The sequence below is a fragment of the Chinchilla lanigera genome, unplaced genomic scaffold (assembly GCF_000276665.1).
Source record: "Chinchilla lanigera isolate Chin_1 unplaced genomic scaffold, ChiLan1.0 scaffold00014, whole genome shotgun sequence".
NCBI classification, from domain to species: Eukaryota; Metazoa; Chordata; class Mammalia; order Rodentia; family Chinchillidae; genus Chinchilla; species Chinchilla lanigera.
In genome coordinates, this window is record NW_004955415.1 from 15,273,188 (window position 1) to 15,294,101 (window position 20,914).

The following is a 20,914-nucleotide window of genomic DNA, read 5'->3' on the forward strand; positions in this document are numbered from 1 at the left end:
TTGATCTCAGTTCTCTCAGTGTGGCTCAGATAGCCGGAAACACAAAAAAATGCTAAACCCTAAGGGAAAGAAAGAAAATATCCACAGATCAAAACAAGACAGCTTCCAGAGGAGAGTGAGATTCTGCCAGAACTGATTTGGGGGATCCTAGAATTGTCCATGCAGCTTGGGGACCCATACAGCTTGAGTTTTGAGGTTGTTACGTTGAAATCTATAGAAATGTCTTCATTAGGTTTTTAAACCTGTCAGAGTCCCAATAGGAATGTGAGTAAAAGTTAGGAAGAAGAGTGAACAAATAGTTCAACTTTGCCCCCTGTGTAACTTACAAACAGTCTCAGTCCTCACAATATCTTCTGAACTAGATCTTACTATCCCTGTTCTGAGAACAGAAAATTGAAGCTCAGAGATGATGAGTAAATCTTCCAAAGCCACACAGTTGACCAGTAGCAAAACCAGGACCCAAAGCAGTTGAGACAGATCTACAGAAGTTACAAGTGCTGCAAAAACAAAAAGGTCTCAAGCTCTGAGTGGCTCATAGTGAGAAACACTGGTATGTGGATTGGCTGTGGCATGCCTGCGACTCAGTTTGTCCCAGGTGGCCTCAGGCTTCTGGTCTGGGCAAGGGCTGTGATGTATCCTCATTCTGGGACTGAGGCTGGCACAGAAGTGACTACCAGGCCATGTTCTTCTTGTGTGGATGACAAGTGTTTGAGATGACCAGCAGGAACTTGATATGTTGCTTGAAGCCTAAGATCAGAATGAACACATTCACCTTAACCTGCCAGCTCCTAGTCCAGGAGGGGTAGGAAAGTACTTTCCCACAGCACGGGGGGAAGATGTATTCATTCCACATTCCCTCCTGAAGTCCTGACCTCTAATTTCAGTTTTTACTCTAGGGCACAGGTTTGCCTACAAGGTATGAGCCGTTTCCTTCTAAAGAGCCCTCTTTAACCCTGGGTAATCATATACCAGCAGGATAAAAATGACCACGGTGTTCATTATTAGTTACTGAGTAATAAGCCATCTGAAAACTTAGCATTTGTTAAATGACCAAAAAAACTTTATTTTTCTCATGAATTTGTAATTTGCACAAGGCTCAATGAGGATAGTTTATCTGTCCCACATGGCATCAACCAGAGTGGCTTAGAGGCTGAGATAACAAGGGTGAAGGGCTGTGGTCACCTGAAGACTGACCTCTCTTGCGTGCCTGATAGCGGTTCTTGTCTGGTGGCTGAACATCACCTGTCTTTCACAACACTCACATATCTTCTCCTTGGGGATTCTGGAGCTTCTGTACAACCTGGTGGCTGGATTCCAAGTGTGTCTGAAGAGAACAAGAGAGAAGTGCATGAAATTTTTATGACCTACCTTTGGAAGCCACAAAGCTTCCCTTCTGCTGTACTACACTGACTGGGTAGTCACAAAAGTCCACTAGAGTTCCAGGAGAGAGAATGTGGACCCCACCACTCAATGAGAGGACTGTTAATGTCCCATTTTGAAGAGTATGTATGGGATAGGGTCTGCAGTACCAGCCATCTTTGGAAAATGTTGTCTGCCACAACCATAAGCAGTAATACAAGTCATCTGATGGAGAAGGTTGTTATTTTCCTCTGGGATCAATAGAGAAAATTATATTTTAATTATGTCATTAATTACAGTCAATCTTTAAATTCCCCTCATGGGATTTGAAAATCCCTCCTTCGCATTTGCTCTGGAAGCAGCCATACTCATACTGTGTGGTTACTGATCACAACTGACTGGGCCAAGCCAGTCCTGGGCAAACAGAAGGCAAATCAAAAAAGAAAAATATGGCCAGGGTCCATGGCCTTTGGGTGGGAAAACTAATCAGGGAAGCTTAGCAAGTTAACAGCATTTCTCATGGGGAATTTTTGGAGAATTCTATGCATAACTCCCAATAACTGCTTTAGGATTGTTATGGAGAGAGAGGACTACTATTTGTGCAGCCCAGGTGCCAGGAACTTCACTCTATGCTTTGCATTTAACCCTTTGTTTAATCCTTCTTGCACTCTGGGCAGACATCATTGTTCCCATTCATGGATCAGAGAGTCAAAAACACAAGGGGTTTGTAAACTACTTAAGACCATACATCTAATAAGCGGTCGGAACTAGGAAAAGATCTCACAAGAGGTGTAACTGGGACAAACTCACTGATGCATTCTGATTTGGAAAAAGCCACTGTTAACCACACTGAGGAGAAAAGCATGTCAATCTTGCATGTAAGCAGATGATGGAGATGCAAGTGAATGACATCAAACAAGGAACTTGTCACATGCTAGTAGAACTTTTAGAGACTCTTGCTCCAATCTAGCAACTCATCAGGCGATTAGTGACCTAGGGTAGTTGGTCACAAGACCAAATGCACAGCTATGCCACATCAACCTGTCTACAAACACTTCTGCAATTCTGTTCCTGTCTGGAGGTGAGAAGGGGAACACCCAAGACAACTCCTCACATTGAAGAGCAGCCGAAGTCAGCTCGCCTTCTCTCTAATCCCAGATCTTTCAGCAGATGAGAGAGGGAGGTCTGAGGAATTCCTGAGGCCTAGGTAACACCTCAGACCAATTAAATCAGAATTCTTGGAGAAAAGACTCAGGAATTAATAATTTTTAAAATTGTTCAGGTGACTTTAATTGCCGCTAAGTTTTAGAATGATTGCTGTGGTTATAATCAGTGCTCATGGAAGCCCAGAGGAGCCTGTGTCCAGCTGACAATCGAGGTGTGCTCAGAAATGTCATTCCGCACTATCTACAGTCCTTCACTTCACCCTTTGCTGGGTTTTTATATTTCTAATAAACTAGAGGAGTCTCACTCTGCACTCCTTGCCCTGCTTTATTTTGTTTTCATAGCACCAGTAGAGCACTAGATAACAATAGTCCACACTCACTTGCCTGTCCATTCACTATCAGTCGATTCCTCTAGAGTGTAAGATCTATGAGCCAGTGTTACCAAGCTGTCTAGCTCCAGGAACTCCCACTCATGCATAACCCAAGGTGCACGGTGCCCCTTGCAGTTGTCTAGAATAGTACCAAAAACATAACAAATATTCAACAGACATTTTTGAATGAATGAACATAAGAAAGTAATATGGATTCTCTGGCCCTGGACACTGCCTTTTTCTTTTCATCATCGCCATCCTCATCCTCATCATTGTCATAACATCACCATAATCACCAGTGTTAATTAATAAACCTCCATATGAAATTTCCTTTAAAGACATGATTCCATGGCAGAAATAAAGAAAGGAACTGCTCAAAAGGAAAGAATAACTGGGATGAGGGAAAGGAGAAAAGAAAGAAGAAAGGGAAATATATATATACACACACACACACATACACATACAACATAGTTAAGATAATTGTTCTACTAATTTCTATTGGTTTATTGAAAGGAACAGTTAGTGCTTAATTTTTTGACCAACTTTGCATGCTTATATCTGGTCATCTGAACAACTACTTTGAAGACAACAATATGCAAACCATTGTTGAAAAAGATTAATGCTCTGTCAAGGTAAATGAATATTCATCTTGCCTCAAACCCTGCCCCTCCTCCACCCCAAATGGCTGTGGAGCCAGAAAAATAAGTTTAGAATTCACCTTTTTCACTTAATAGTGATGGGATCAAAGGCGAAGTATTTATTCTTAAATGCTTAGAACAGCTAACTTCTTATACTCTTACAGATTAAAAGTTGTCATCTATAAAGTGCCTATGACAAATAAATGTATAAAAATATGTCCAATTTCACTTGCATCCAGGGAAATGCAAATTGAAACAAATTAATATTTATCCAATAATTACTGGTAAACATGGTAAAGTGAGATGAACTGTCAATAAGGTAACATTAGTTGTGCTAGCAGATAAAACCTTAAAAGCTCAGTGACTTAAAGAATAGGCTTAATCTTCCCTCTAAACAAATCAGCAGTGATGGGGAAGGGTGCTCTATTCCCTTTTTGGAGACTAAGCCTGATTCCCTTTTGGAGCTCTGTTGCCCCCTATGGGCCTTGGAGAACACCACTAGATCGCTGCCTCCCTTCAGAGAAGGGATTGTGTCACAGACTCACACGGGCCGTTTTACTTGAGCACATTGGTGACATCAACTCACCAAAAGGCAAAGGCAAGTGAGGCTTGGAAATGCAGTTCTTGGCTGAACTGCTGCCCACTGCCAACAGCTCCAAACCAAGGAACAAGAGTAGGACTCCTGAGTGGCCCCCTCGCTACCTCCGCCCATGTGACCCCACGTCAGTGAAGGTGTAGACAAAGGGGTTCCCCTGCATGCAACCAACAGAAACGCAAATCAGTCACAGGACTACGGAGGCCCGATTTGGCAGTAACTTTGAAAATTCAAAATACAGTTTTCACATGTCCCAGCAACTCCACTTCTTAAGACCAACCCAAGAATCTTTAACAAATAGGTCTAAAAAGACACACGCTAGAACGTTTACTATAACATTCTTGCAGTCATGGCTAAACCTAGATGTTTATCAAAAGGAGAAAGTCCAATCAGGCTGTGTCTATCGGCGTTATGGAACACTATGCAGCAGTTTCAAATGAGAAGATCTGCACCTACTGAAGATCTGTGACTATTGGCCTGGGAAGTATTCGGTGTCATGTTGTTGAGTGAATGCAGCAATTTTAAAAACAATACTTAAGTGTGTACTAGTGTTTATATTAATAATAAATATAAAGCACAGGGGTTTTTTTTGTCTTTTTGAAACAGAGTCTCCTATACAGTTCAGGCTGGCCTTGAGATCACTTTGTAGCTCAGGTTGGTCTCAAACTTGCAACAATCCTCCTGCCTCAGCCTCCTGACTGCTAGGATTACAGGCAAGCATGTGCCACCACACCCAGCAAAACATGTATTTTCTATAGGGTTGTAACTTTAATAGTACATAGGAAAAATATCTGAAGGCACATTTACTAAAAGAAATGTAGTCAATCCAGGGAAAGAGGGGGAGGTGAAGAGGAAGAAAGGGAGAGAAGAGGGCTAGACAGTTGCAGAAACATAAAGATCTTGTGCCTAAGCAAGCACAGATCCAAGCAGGCCCACATTCTTATAAAAGATGGTATTTTGGGGGCTGGGGATTTAGCTCAGCAGCAAAGCGCCTGCCTGGCAAGTGCAAGGTCGTGAGTTCAGTTCCCAGTACCAGAGAAAAACCAAAACACCAAAACCAAAAAAAAAAAAAAGATGATATTTTAATTCCCATTCTAGATGCATACCCAAAAGAATTGAAAATAAGGACTTAAATATTTGCATGCAAGAATTTATAGCAGTGGGCCAGGGATACAGGTCAGTGGCACGGCGCCTGCCTGGAAAACACGAGGTTCTGAGTTTGATTCCTGGTACCAAAAAAATTGTAATAATAATAAAAAAAGAATTTACAGCAGCACCACTCCCAACAGCCAAAAGATAGAAACCACCCAAGTGTCACCCATACATAAATAAAGGAACAAAATACAGCATGGTATATGTACAGCAGATTATCCAGCCATAAAAACAGCAGGTTCTGAGACCTGAGACCTGTTACCAAGCAGACAGACCCTGAAAACGTATTAAGTTAAATAAGCCAGACAAAAGAGAAAATACTGTATGATTCAATTTATATGAGATGTCTAGAATAGGCAAATTTATAAAGAAATTAGATTAGGACGTACCAGAGGCTGGGTGGCACTGGATAGGAAATCATTCCTTAATGGGTACAGGGATTCTGTTAGGGTGATGAAAACTTTTGGAGCTAGTGACAATGGTCAGATAACATTGTAGATATGATTAATACTAATGACTCATATACTAAAGATCACTAAAATGGAAGTTTCTATGTGATATATATTTTACTAGAATTAAAAATGGAAAAAAGAGAATTGACTGATATGTAATTAAACTTAAAAAAAAAAACAGATGACTTAATTTCTTCTCAACTCACCTTCACAGAGATGCAAAGAGGCTTTTCTTGAGTCAGAAGAAAGGAGCAAGGATTACCAAGGGCCCTTCCAGAAATCAGAGCATCTTCTCTTCTGCCCCAAGACACTATTTTCAACATTTAAGTGTCTACTTTTGCTGTAGACTATTTTAAATGGAAGAGACTTGTGTAAGGGAAGAAGGTAATTAAATCTGTTGAAGAGTGTGCTATTTAAATCTCTTTAATAGGAAATCTGCTGAGCTTAGTCATGTACTATGAGAAATTGATAATAGAGACAGCAAATGTGAACTAGGTTATAGGAAGTTTTCCTTTGAATCAATCAGATGGAGGAAAATCAGCTCTTCCTCCTTGGACTAATTATTGATACAGCTCTCCACAGTGTCACCTGTGTTTTGAGGGTTTAGGGAGTGGGACAGTAAATGATTTATGAGTTTAATTTCCCTTGCTGCTTAGAAGACTGCTGTCCAGCACTCTGAACACAGGGAAATTGATTAAAATAACAATCCTTGAGAGCAAAACCTCCAGTCATCAGCACAGAGGCCATGTTTTCCTCTCTTGGAATTGGAATTATGATCCCAGCTACCCAAGGTCATCTCCTCAGCCCTCGAGGCCAGTGTGGAATTTTCAAAACTAACAAGATTTGACCTATGCTAACAAGTTCAGTAGGAAAAGTAAAAAAACAATGCCAGAGAGTCCAAAGAATAAAGCACTTCGTCTCCTATTGGCCTCTGCTTTGCCTCTGCTCTTTAGGGACTCTAGTTCTTAGACAAACACATCTGTGATCAAATAAAAATTAATAAATGTCTATTGAAATGGTGACGGGTGTGGGAGGATTTACTCGCTTCCTGGGTGCAGCTGAGGGGACAGGAGCCACGGGCAATGAAAAAGAAGAAGAGTTTGGGGTTGGGAAGGGAGGTGCGGTGGGAGGACACAGGCACTGGCCACCAGGACTCACCTCAAATTAGCCCCTGTGACCGGTGGGCTTTCCTCTCTGAGCCGCGGGGATGACGGCAGTGTCTTCCACGTCAGGCTGACCGGGATAAGGGAGAGATTCGTGAAGGCGGGTGCAGGGCGTGGGGGCGTGGGTGGTGGGCTTTGTCTGGGTCGCTGGCGGCGGATCACAACTATGGAGAACCAAGGCCTGAACTCGCTCAGGGTGAAGTGAACGAAGGTGGCACTGAGATGGGCACCAAGTCCACCGACCAGTCCGAAGAAGCAAACGAAACGGGGGTTTGATCTGCTTCTACCCCGACTGTTCTGACACCAACTGCATGTTCTGATGCCATTCAGAACCTGGAGTTAGCACAGACCTGGAGTTAGCACAGACCCCATGGGTGAAGCTCAGAGTCCTGTACAGGACTGACCTTGTTTATGATACCAGTTGCACTTCGTGCTCCCCAGGCCACTTCTGACCAAGTGGCTATGAATGTGGAGGTTCCCTAGTAGCGCGTGCCTGTACTCCCTACACACTGGAGACTGAGGCAGAAAGAGTACAAGTTTAAGCCTAGCCTGGGCAACATAGCAACTTAGAAAGACTATCTGTCAAAACACTTTTTAAAAAATTTTTTAGAACTTGGGCACGTATCTCAGTGTGAAGCCCCTGGGTTCAATCCCCAGTACCACAAAAGGAAAGAAAGTAGGAAGAAATGGAGGGAAGGGAAAGGAAGGGAAGGAAAAGGAAAGAAAGGGAAGGAAAAGGAAAGAAAGGGAAGGGAAGGGAAGGGAAGGGAAGGGAAGGGAAGGGAAAAAGTTGCAAGTTCCTATGACCTTCACAGGGTTAATAATTTACTAGAATGATTCTGAGAACTCATTGAAAGCAATATATACTTATGACTGCACTTTTATTATGAAGGAAACACATGGGATAACAGCCACAAGGGCCTAGAATGCAGAGTTGCTCTCTTTCCCTCTCTCTCCTGTCTCTCTCTTCCTCTCTTCCTCTCTCTATTTCTCTTTTCCTCTCAATAGAAATAGAAATAGAATTAGAAATAGAAATAGAAAAGAAAAAGATTAAGTCAATTTTTCTGTACATGTTGAAAAATTATCAGAAGCACATAAATCAACACAGTGGCAATCATCTCAAAGGAATTTTTATAATTTCTGTAATATGTGTACTATACCCATATTTTCTGTACTGTTTCAACATTTAAAATATCTTTTGAATCTATACTTTTAAAAATCCACAACTTAAAAAAATTGCAGCATATTATTTGCATATTTAAATCACACAAATTTTAAACATGTCAGTGGGAGAGTTCTGAAGAAAGAATAGACCCATGCAATGAAACACCCAGATCAAGGTGTGGAGTGCTTCCATGGGCCTGAAAACTCCCTCTGAAACTCCAGTCTGTCCATCCCACCCTAGAGCCTGTCTGCTCTGAGCTTTAGTACTTTATATTAGTTTGGTCTATTCTTGAACTTCTATAAGTGGGATCCTGCCGAATGTGCTCTATTGTAATCACCTTCTTTCTGCCAGAATATTATGTTGAGATACATCCATGTAGTATCTGAAGCTGATTCTTTTTTATTGCTGTGTAATAATACTCTACTGCATGATAAGACATCGGGCTGTTTCCAAGATGGAGCTATTATGAATAAAGTCACTATAAACACTTTTGTATAAGTATTTTTGTGGACATAAATCTTTATGTCTCTTCAGACACATCTACCCAGGAGTTGCATTATTAAGTCATAAGTGTATGTTGAGCTTTTTAAAAGAAACCTCCGTGCAACCTGATGGTTTTTATGCCACCTGACATTCCCACCAGCAGTGCATTTTTGAGAGTTCTAGATCTGTCTTCTCACCATACTTGTTATTGCCTGTGTAATCTGAGGTGATATTTGGAGTATTAACTTGCCTTTTATTAAGGATACATCATGGCAAATATCTTTTCATTTGCTTTGGGGGTGCTTATATATTTTCTTTTGTAAAAATTCTGCTCAAATCATTTGTCTATTTTTTAATTTGAGAAGCCACTTAACTTTATACAGATGTTTTAGATTAGCTTTCGTTTTATTCTCCTACAGAGCTTGAAGGTGAATCATTGACTTAAACTTTTGTTGATCACCTACTATGGCTGAGAATAGTTGTGGTTACTTCTAGTTACATTACTTCATCACCTTGCTTTATATCTTTATTTCATTTAAAATTGACCTGCCTACCATCTCATGCCTTTAAAGAATCTACTCTAAAGATGACAAAAATAAGCTATTGGGCTGTTCTCTAATTTTCTCTTTAGATTCTTAAAGAAATTTTAAAATAGAGTTTCAAAGTAGATATTTCCGCCTGTGGCCCTACTATGCTAATGTGTGTTACTTAGAGGAAACCATGCACACTCACTCTGGCATATTGGAGAAGATTCCTCGTTCTCCTTGTTTAGCTCAAAGAGATGATTCTAACCAGTGCAAATCCAGGCATTAGCCTAGAAATCTACCAGCTTGTAGCCTTATTTCTGTATAGTGGAATGCGCTGCTATAGACATTTTTGCTGATATCTTTTGGTGAAAATAGGCACTTATTTCTGTTGGCCATGTGGCTTGGAATCATAGGGTTGTTACATTTAACTGTATAAGAACTGTGATATAGTATTTGAAGTGTTCATTCCAATTTTTTCTCTTAACAGAAATATACGATAATTCCAACTGTTCTACATCCCTGCCAACCTTTGGTATGTTCAGAATTTTCCCTTTAGTCAGCCTATATTCTGTTGGAGATCAATTGTACTTTAAATTTGTATTTGCTTTTAAGATTTTTTAAAAGTTTGCAAAATTATGACTTTCAGAATTAGTGTTAAAAACAGGACAACTGAATTAATCTTGTTGTTTTTAAATTTTCACTCTCTTAAAGTTTTAAAGCAATGCTTGATGGATTGAATGAGATCATGTATTACTCAGTTTGCAAAAACACAGCAATTAAAATAATGGACTCCGGTAGGCATTAGCATTCCCATCGCTAAGGGACACCCTTTCAAAATCTTCAGCCTCTTGTCGGTATCTAGACCTTGGGAAACCCTGTGGGGTTTATTGTCTCACTATCTACACTATGGATAAAGTTACTGTCTGCATACTTAAAAACTATGTTTCTCAAAGGTCCATTATGGCAAGAAAGATTGGAATTGGAATTACAAAATTATCCTTGCTGAAAAGGAAATTTTTGTCAGATTTTAATAAATCACTTGACTTTGGAATAATCGTTTCACTTACACATGTCCTGTGTTGGGGACAAAGAGCAACCTTTGGTCTTTAATAGTTACTTACTTTTTCATGGGTTTGTGTCTTGTAATTTATATATTTCATTCTTTCTGAGAAGGGACTATATCTCTTTGGCACACTATTGTACCAATTCGTATAACAACCAGGATGGCGCCTAGCATATAGGAGCTCAATAAAATTTGTTAAATGAATGAATTAAAACTGTTCTTTGTTGTGTGTATTCAGTGCTAGCACAAAGCTCTGCAGATGACAGATGACCCAGAAATCTTTGTGAAACTGAAGTGTAAAAGCTAGGAAGAAAGGAATTTACATGAGTAGAAGGGAAAGTAAGAAAAGAAATCCTGGCAAAGTTCCCTTTACATATACAAAATCTCTTTTATTTTCAGAATACACATTCTCTACAAAGAACATCCAGATATCCAAGGATATCCCACAGGCCCCCTTGAGTCAACAGGTTCAAAACTAAGGTCACTATATACCTTCAGTACCTCCTCTTAGTTAATACTATCACAGGTTGACACTGCCCCCAAGCCAAAGGGTAAGAGTAACCCTCTTCTCTCTTCCTCACCACCCTCTTCATTCTTACATTATTTTATCCAACAAATATTTATTGAGACTTTTTTATAAACCTGGTTTTGTTCTTTACATTGAGGACATGCATTTTAGATAACTTCACCTTGAGAAGTAGTTCTATTATTCAAGAACTTAACTATTATAATCTTGATTTCCTAGGCAACAGCCTATCATTTGAGATGTGTTCCAGACTTGAGAACAAAGGCTAGAAACTTCATCACACTGCTTAATTTTCCATTCATAGAGGATGAGTCAAGGATGACTCATCAGATAACTATTTCTATTGAACTGCTATGTCTGTCTGAGAGAAATATCTCCATTCACAAAATTTTCCCCTTTTCTTTTTTACTGTTGCAGTAGAGAGACATTATATATTTAATCAGATTTATGAATTGTGTGAGGACTTAAGAAGCTTTGTGGCGACTGGGAAAAGGTCATTCATACATATATTCAAAGTTATAGAACACATTGACCCAGAGGAAGTAAGAGAAAGTGCAACTCAGACGCAGAAATCTTACTTCTAGGCAATGTCAATGTCAAACTCTAGACAATGAGAATAATAACAGAATGAGATACCACAAAAAATTCAATTTTATAGTCATTGGATGAGTGGTTAATATGGATGCGGTAAATAAAGGTGCTCTCTAGGTTAGAAATGTCTGACTCTCTGAAGACTTATACTTGGCAAAATTTCATTTTGATTTGCTGCCCCCTACCTTTTTTTAAAACACTCTGAAATCCCCTCTATACCATCTCCTCACCCTCCCCTGCAGCGCCAGGCAGCAATCAAGAGGGAAGCTGGTACAAATATTTACCTGGCCTGATATTTAGTTCTAAACATTCCCTTTTCTATCACATTTTCCCCATTTATGGTCATCAACAATATAGTTCTCATTTGTAAATCCATCTTTAAACATACCCTCTTCCTCCTGGTCCTCTTTCTCCCCCTCCTTTTTGTTCCTTTGCTTTCTCTCCCACTCTCTGTGGTCTAAATGTGAGCCAGAAACAACCTTAATCAAGGTTAAGATGAGTAATGCTTGGACTACACTTCAAGAAAATGGAAATGTTTAATGATATCTACTAGTGCCCAGAAACCATAAAATTCTTTATAGACTTTCTTTTCCTTCTCCAATAAGTCTTCTTGTTATCAATCACCAACATTGAAGATCAAACAAAAAGCCTTAATCATGCTTTCAATATTAGCAGTTAGTACTATGTTTATGACTTTTGAAAGAGTATAACTTTATATTTCCATTGTGAGTATGCAATATTTTGGCCATACTGAGTGATATTGGTTTTTATGGGGACAAAACTGCTATTAAGAAGATCATTATTTAGAAAAATTTCAATGGAAGTTTCCAACCATCAAACCTGAAACTTTCCTTTGGAAGCCAATCTGCAAACTGAGATTTCCAAATTTGGAAGTGTCCTTGTTTTCTGGTTTTACAAGACTGTGTAGTTTTTATACAAATGGCATTAACAAGAGTGTTGAAGGGAACAAGCATTGATACCTTTCATATATGGAAAATCTTTATAAGTATTGCTCCCTGTGTGTGGGTATGCATGTGGACTAAACGTGATTACTTTTGGTCCCCCAAATATATCTCCCTGGCCACTTATGAGAGTATGTGGGAGGTACCCTTAAAGCTGGCAGAATGGAGCCTAGAAGCGAAAAGAAGCCATTGGGGAGAAGCACCTTCTGCTCCATGGCTCCCAACACCATGCAATGTGGGTGAAAGGGTTAAAGAGGAGCACCTTCCACCTCTCTTGTGGAAGAGCTGGCTAGCAGGATGGGTTCTGCACAGCTTGCCATTGTACCTTTTCCCCAGATTTCCACAGCCAAGGTTATGTGCCCATAAGCTGTGGTTTAGCTCATATGTTAAAGGTTTAAGTCCCCAAGGGGGTACTATTAGGAGGTAAAACCTTTAAGAGGTGGGGACTAGTGGGAGGTACTCAGGTCAGAGGGGCCACACTCTCGAAGGGGATTAAAGGATACCAGGTCCACCTCACTCTTTCTTGTTCCCTGGCTAGTAGGTGACTGGTTTAGCTCAATGATGCACCCCTGCCATGATATGCTCCCTCAACACAAGCCCAAAGCAGTCAGGTCCACACATCTTGGACTGAAATTCCAAACAGTGAACCAAAATCAACCTTTTTGCTTTATAAATTGATTATCTCAGTAATTTTATAATACTCTCGGAAAGCTGACTAAAACAGGTCTCCATCTCAGAACATGAGTTTCCAGCATGTTGGCAAATAGCTCATGGAGAAAAGCTTAGCCTATATTTGGAGAAAGGTTTAGTTTTTAATTTTTGTTCAACTCCTTGCTTCCTCCTGGCATGTTAAGGGGGTATTTAATCCCCTAGGATTCTGTAAATCAGACTGATTTCAGTTTTATTTCCTTACCCTGAAGTAATTATGGAGGGTAGTGAGATGTGAAAGTGGAAGAACAGGGAAGAGGATCTGGAAGGTAATGTTCTGAGATTGATAAAAGGTCTTCCCCTCCTCTAGATCCTAACCTCAGGCAGACCTGAGACCTACTAACTATGTTCTAAACACCATGTTGTTGATCCCAAATATTAGGGTGTCCCAGGCTTCTCCAAATGTGTTACTGAGCTTTTTATTGCTGAGATAAAATACCTGAGATAGCTTAAAACAGGAAAGATTTATTTTGGCTCACAGTTTCACAGGTTTCAGTCCATGGTCAGCAGGCTCCATTGTTTCTGGGCTTGTTGTGAGGCAAAACAGCATGGCAGAAAGTGTGGCAGAGGAACACTGTTCACCTCATGGTGCCCAGGAAACAGAGAGAAGGAAGAAGCCACACAGCCTGTACTTACAGGCTTTCTTCTTCCTCCGTTCTTGCTCCTTCTGGGCCCCTGCCCTGTTTAATGATACCACCCAGATTCAGGGAAAGTCTCCCACATCAGTTTGCTGTCTCTGGAAACAACCTCACACACACCCAAAATTGTGCTTTATTAATTTCCTAGGCATTTCTCAGTCCAGTCAAGTTGATAATCAAAATTAACTGTCACAGTGTCAAGATTAACTGCAGGATGAGGGTAGAGTTAAAGGAAAGCCAACCTAATCATTCTAACCAATGTGCTGAGTTTTGCATGGGGTTGAGATTATTGGATTATTTATTACTGGAGGCCTCCTACAGCTTTAAGAACAAAGCAAATCTAAGCCAAAGATAAGGATCAAAATAGTTACACATGCCTGTGAGAGAGGCCCACCATATGATCTGAAAGAGGGCCAGAAAAAGACACCTTAGATGCCAGGTATTCTGAACCACAAGGTGACATGATCTAGTAATATCTGGAAACTGAGCATTCAGACTGCAACTCTGCCTTTGATATCAGACAGATATTAGCCAAGGATAGGTACCCAGCCAGAAGAGAAACAAAAGGAAATATTTCCTTCCACAAGATGTACCTCTTGTACTTCTAATTCCTCATCTATAAAATGGAGATTTTACTTAAGCCTTTATATAATATTAGGCTCTATTTTATACACTTTCCAGCATTAACTCACTTAACCCTCTTTCAATTTTGATAATATCAATTCTTCTAGTCTATCAAATATCTAAAATTTTCTTCCTCCATGCTTTATATATGTCAATGGATAGTTCCTTCATCATTTTGTTGTTGTTGTTGCTGTGTAAATGGGATTGTTTTGTTTTCTTTTCAGATAGTTTATTGTTGATGCATAGGAACATCACTGATAGAAGTTAATTTGGTATCCTGCAACTTTATCAATTTATACTTCTAATAGTTTTTGAAAATTAAATCTTCAGTATTTTTACATATATGATCATACTTATTTTCCAGAAGATAATTTCACTTCTTCCCTTCTGATTTGAATACCATTTATTTCTTTTTCTTGCAAGATTGCTTTGGCTGGGACTTCCAGTACTATTCCATTTTCAGACTAGAAGAATTAATATTGGCAAAATGCTCTTACTACCCAAACCAATCTACAGATTCGATGAAATCTCTATCAAAATTCCAAAGGCATTTTTGTAAGAAAAAAATCTTAAACTTTACATGGACCCACAAAAGAGTTTGAATAGCCAAAGAAATCTTGAGTAAATAGAACAAAGCTGGAGACATCACTATGTGATTTAAAAACCTACTACAAAGGTTCAGTCATAAAAACAGCATACTGTCATAAGAACACACATATAGACCAATGAGGCAGAACAGACAGCCCAGAAATAAATCTGTGCAATTACAGGCAATGGATCTTTGACAAAGATGTTCTGAATAAACAGAGGGTAGAATACTGGTTGCCTGGTGTTGAAGAAAGAAGGGGCCAAATAGATGTTGGTCCAAGGGGACAAAGTTTCAGCTGCACAGGATAAATGTGGACTGATACAGTGTACAGCAGCAATGACCATAGTTAATCCCATTGTATTGTATACTTAAAATTTGCTGAAAGAGTAGATCTGAAATACCCTTATCACCAAGAGAACTGGGTAACTCTGTGAGATGATGGCTGTGTTAATTATCTTGACCATGATAATCACTTCACAATGTATATATACAAACATCACATTGTTCAAGTTAAATAAATACAATTTTATTTGTCAATTTTACTTCAGTAAAGGTGGGGGGATTTTAAAAATTTATTTAATTTATCTTTCAAAATTCACAAAATGAATACAAGAAAAATTTAAATGGTCAAACTTTCAAATGACTTTTAAAAGTTTGTAGCATTTGTACTTCTCAAGTTATTAAAGCTTAAAACTCTGCCTTTAGAGTTTGGACTTTGGGGCACGCTGTAGAAACCCTCCTAGTGCTCATCAGTGTTCCAGTCCCGCTTCTGCAAGGACAGGACACAGCCATGGTTTCCAGGCTGAGCACACCTGAATCTCCAAGGTCTGCCTCTAACAACATCTCCAGCCAAACCTCCTACTGTCTCCCCTAAGCCGCTAGAGGAGCCCCACAGATTTGCAGCTGCTTATTGAATCAGGATCCTTGCTAGTGCAGTATGTTTTAACCATATTGCAAGCTCCCCGATCACTCCACACCATCATTGCAAGTTTCAACTTCAGTAGCTTTTCCTCCAGGTGAATCCTTTCTAAAAACCAGTGCTCTCTATCCCCCTCACTGCATTCCATCAGCATTCTGTATGCCCCTCCTTCTTGGGCTTAACTCACAGTGTCACTGCCCTGTGATTCTTCATGAAGAAGTTTCCCCTCTACTGTGAGATAAAGAAGGAAGGGTTCAAGCATGAGAATGTAAATGAATGACCAAAGAGAAAAAAAAAGACATGAATTCAAGAAGCAAACATCAAAGGTCTTAATAACAATTGATATTGATTATTGGGTCTTAAAATTGACCTGACCAACTAGGTATTTTGCCATTGTTCTTCCATTTGCTACCTGTGACTTTGAGCAAATTCTTTACTTCTCTGTTTCTTCCTTGCTTCACAGTTGATATACCATCCAAGCCCCAATGACATCATAAATTGGGAGCTGCAGTTAAATGAAGTGAAGATTGTGAGCTCACTTTCACAGCTATAGTCTAGTCTTTCAAGAGGTTATTATTCAAAGTTTGTGACTCACAGCATAAAAACAGAAGGGCCTGGGAGATATCAAGCTGAAATCCTTCATTTGATTAATAAGGAATTGAAGTCCATGTGTGAACAGATCTATCCACAATCACATAGTGACACAGGCTCAGAGCTTTCCCAAACCTGGAGTTTCTGGCTCTTTCCAACACCTCACTCTCTTTAGCATATTCCAGCTTAATTTTAGGAGGAGGATCGTTCTCTTTCAACTTTCTTTCCTCCCTCAAATTGAAGAATAGCCATTTTTAAGTGCACTGGATTTTGAAAGTGAAAGTTTAACTTTTTGCATGCCTACACCGTGTCCCTGTGTGCCGTGTAGGTGTTTGCATGGATCTGTAATAGAAGAACACAGAAACTTCACTCATGTTCTATTTCAACCACTCTCCAAGGGGAAAAAAAAAAAAGCCCGGCTGCCTTTTAGGAATATTGTCTTTCAAGGATTAAATCACCATGGCAAGCAGGGCTCTACCGGCTTGGCTCACAAACTACTCCTCTGTGTGGTCTTCTACAGGACAATCACTCTAAAATTGTGCTGTTTGATTTTGAGTAGAGAGATAGAAAATTTCCATAGTACAAAAGACCTGGGAAAGAAGCTCAAAACTTGAGCAGATTTAAATCTTCTGTTGTTTGGTTTTTTGTTTTTTGTTTTTTTGTTTTTTCCCGTACTGGGAATCAAACTCACGACCTTGCGCTTGCCAGGCGGGCACTGTGCCGCTGAACTAAATCCCCAGCCCCCAATTTAAATCTTCTTAGAATATTCTGTTCCCTCATTGCTCCGAGTGGTTTTGGAAGTTGGGTTGGTGGTGGCTGGCACACTCCAGGGGAGAGGATGTGTGGCATTTCATCAGAGTTGAAGCAAAGAACTTGGATCAGGAAATTAGAAGTGTTTCTCTGCCCACTCAACAGACTTGACTCACAATTTTGGTCCAGATGTGTCCCAGATTTTAGCCAACCGTGGAATTCCATAGAGCTGAAAAATCAAGCTGTCAAAATGTCTTATCCAAGCATCTGCTATATCTAGTCCTGTGTCAGACAATGACAGCAACATTATCATTGTCTCCCCTCACACGCTTTTATGTGCCAGTCATCTTGCGGGGCACTTTGCATACATTTGTTTATATTATACCCTCTTTTGAGGTACTCTTATCCTCATCTTACAGATGAGGGAAGTTAGCATCCCAAAACCAAATAAATTGCAGTTGTAAAGAGGCGGTCTTTTGTACCTGACTTTTTCACTTAGAATGTTTTCAACATTGCATTGCATGCATGAGTATTTTATTCCTTCCTATTAGCCAAGAATATTCAATCATATGATGTACCCTATTTTAAAATCCATTTGTCAGTTGTGAACATTTGGGGTTTTTCTACTTTTTGGCTTTATGAATAATCCTGCTGTGAACATTTAAATACATTTTTTGTGTGGACATTTATATTTTACTTCTTTTAAGCATAGTCCTCAGAGTGGAGTCACTGGGCCATATGATAATTCTATACTTCACATTTTTAGGAAATTTCAAACTCTTTTCCAAAGTTTCTTTACACTTCACAATCTCATTAGCAATACATTAGAGCTTCAAATTCTCTGTATATTTGCTAATGTGTTATTGTCTGTTCTTTTATAATAACCATCCTAGTGCATGTAAAGTGATATCTCAAAATTTTAAATTGCATTTTCTTGGTGGTTAATAAAATTGAGCATGTTATTTCATGTTCTTACTATTTCATGTTCTCATTTGTATATCTTCTTTGGGAAAAATATCTATTAAAATTCTTTACTAAGGATTTAAATACATAGGCAGCAAGTTGCTTATAAAACTAATAGTGGAGCTGGAGTGATGTGAGTGTACATATAACTTTCTTCCTGCTCAAAAATTCTAAGAAATGACAGAAAAGATTATATGATTATATTTACTAGAAATAAACATGAAGATATGGAAATTAAACATAAAGAATGCCATCAGGAAATCAAATAATTTAAGTAATGCCAAATATAGAAGACACCCAACAAAAAGCCTAGGATCAGATAGTTTCACTGGTGAATTCCACCAAACAGTCAAAGAAGAATTAATACCAGCCCTTCTTACATTCTTCCAAAAAATAAAAGAATAAGAAACATTCCCAACTTCATTTTATGAGGCCAGCATCATCCCAAAACTAAAGCCAAAAAAAGATAACATAAGAAATAAGAAATAAAAACAGTGCACCAATATCACAGATGAACACAGAATATGTGAAAATCCTTCATGAAATACTACCCATCTGAATTTAACAACACAGTAAAAAGAGCACACACCATGATCAGGAGGGATTTATCCCTGGGATTTAAGGGTGGTTCAATACATAAAAATTGATTGACATGATACACTGCATTAACAGAGTAAAAGACAAAAACCACATGATTATTATAATAAATACAGAAAATATTTGGCAAGTTCAACATCCTTTCATGATAAAACTCACTCAACAAAATGTGTATAGAAGCAACTAACTTCAACACAATAAGGGACATCTATGAAAAATCCACTGCTACCATCATAATCAGTATGGGAAAACTGAAGGCTTCTCCTTAAGGGGTAAGGATACCTGGTCTTGCCACTGCTATTAAACATAGTACTGGAAATCTTAGAATAATCAGACAAGAAAAAGAAATAAAAGTTATTCAGATTAGACGAGGAAAGGTAAAATTATCTCTGTTGACAGGTGAGCATGGTCATATACGTAGAAAACTCTAGAGATTTCACACGTGTGCATGTATGCACAGAGGCCTGTTAGAACTTCTAAATGAATTCAATAAACTTGCTTGATACAAGACCAATAAACAGCAGTAGTGGCATTTCTATACACTAGTAATGAACTATCTGAACTGGAAATTAAAAACACAATCTCATTTGCTCTAGCAAAAACAAAAAAGAAAATTAATTTTAAAAGATGAAAGAACTGTATACTGAAATTTATAAAATATTGATAAAGAAAACCTAAAAAGACACAAAAAAACCGGATAGCCATCCCATGTTCATGGATTGGAAGAATTAATATTGTCAAAATGCCCTTATTATCCAAATGTATTTAGAGATTCAGTGCCATCCCTATCAACATCCCAAAGTTATTCTTAGTATATGTGCTGCTGAAGTGAGCACCCGCAGTTATTTTTTACAGAAAAAAATCAATCCTAAAACTCATACAAAATCAGTTTGAACACCCAAAGCAATCTTAAGCAAGCAGAACAAACTTATACACAGAAGGTGTTTTCAAAATATATTACAAAGAAAAGTCAGAAACTGTGTCTAGAGGAACCTAATATGGTATTTTGAGTGGGGTTCTGGAACAGAAAAATAACACTCTGTGATGTATGTGAAACAGCACTGTTATTCTTCTTAACACTGGAGTGTAAAATAAGGATTAGTACAGTATGCCTGTCTCATTACTTTTTAATTCAGAGCACCTGGAGTGAAAACAAATACCAAAAAAAAGCCCTAACTCTCAGCTCTATCTCTGATTCCTCTTCCTCCTTCCCCTCTTCCTCCTCCTCTTCCTCTCCTCCTGTTTTGCTACATTCTCCTCAGTGGCAAAAAGTTTCACTCTACCGCTGACAGTATGTATATTGCACCAGTAACAAGAACTGGTCTAACAAAACTGGTCTAGTCAAACCAAATGGGCATACAAGAACAAGGATATCAAACGTTAAGCTCATACAGCTGCAAACCATATCACTTCTTGGTAACAGTGCAGACCGCATAAACCTAAAGAAGAGAAAGAAAAAATTTTGTTACCTTCCCTTTTTTTTTGCTTGTTACTTATATACAGGATATGTGAGAGTATAATTTGTAGGTATTACACATTTTAAAAGGCGTCCTCTATCTCTTCTCTCTGTCCCTTACTCTTTTCTCTTTTTCTCTGTCATGAGAGTGTGTGTGACAGGCCACCTATCTTTTAATTTTTTTCTTAACTTTTTTTAATGTGTAGATGCATGTCTTGTGGATTTAAAAATTTCAAGGCTGGTTTACTTGTGCAAAGCATGCCTGCATCTGGAATACTTAGGGAAAGAGAGCAGCTCCATGTTGTCCGAATTCCTCAAGAGACAGAAAAAAGAAATTGGAGACTGTTGAAATGCAGATTTAAAGTAATTTTTTAAAATATTATTTTGGGTTCTGCAACATTGTGAAAAATTAAAGTTGTTGTGCAATACTTAATTCAGACATGTAGCACAAGTTAACCGTAGACTAACTCTGGCAGGTGGTGTCTAGGCATCATGCCTCTGTCAGCATACTCTTGAGCTTTTAAGTCTGCTATGTCTGGACTGTGGTTTCTTGTTCATCCTTTTTTCCTTAGTTGGGCTGTAATGTATGGTCAGTCCACCTATGAACTTTTAAAGTATGATTGAGGTATCGTTGTATTCTTCACTGTGTAATAAAAAAGTGTTTAAGAAACTAGGGAAAAAGATAAAAGTATCAATGCTAGTTAATAGTAACGTATCAATAAGATGTAAACAATAGAAGTGAGTGGGCACTTTAATTCTGTAAATCTAAAAGTTAGAATCTACTTCATAAACAGTTATAATAAGTAGCAATTAAGAAATAAACACAAGTGAGGAGGTAATATGCTATTTTTGACAACCCTTAGGCT

General features: G+C 38.7%; 1 protein-coding gene across 1 annotated transcript in view; it reads right to left on the minus strand.

Annotated features, from left to right (window-relative positions):
* Positions 1–516: 516 nt before the first annotated feature.
* Positions 517–20,914, minus strand: part of LOC102006768 — a 72,486-nt gene continuing 52,088 nt past the window's right edge. The window contains exons 3-4 of the mRNA XM_013512130.1: positions 1,195–1,324; positions 517–747 (exon numbers count right to left, since the gene is read on the minus strand). Coding sequence (XP_013367584.1) covers positions 517–747; positions 1,195–1,324 — 361 coding nt within the window. The remainder of the gene's footprint in view (positions 748–1,194; positions 1,325–20,914) is intronic.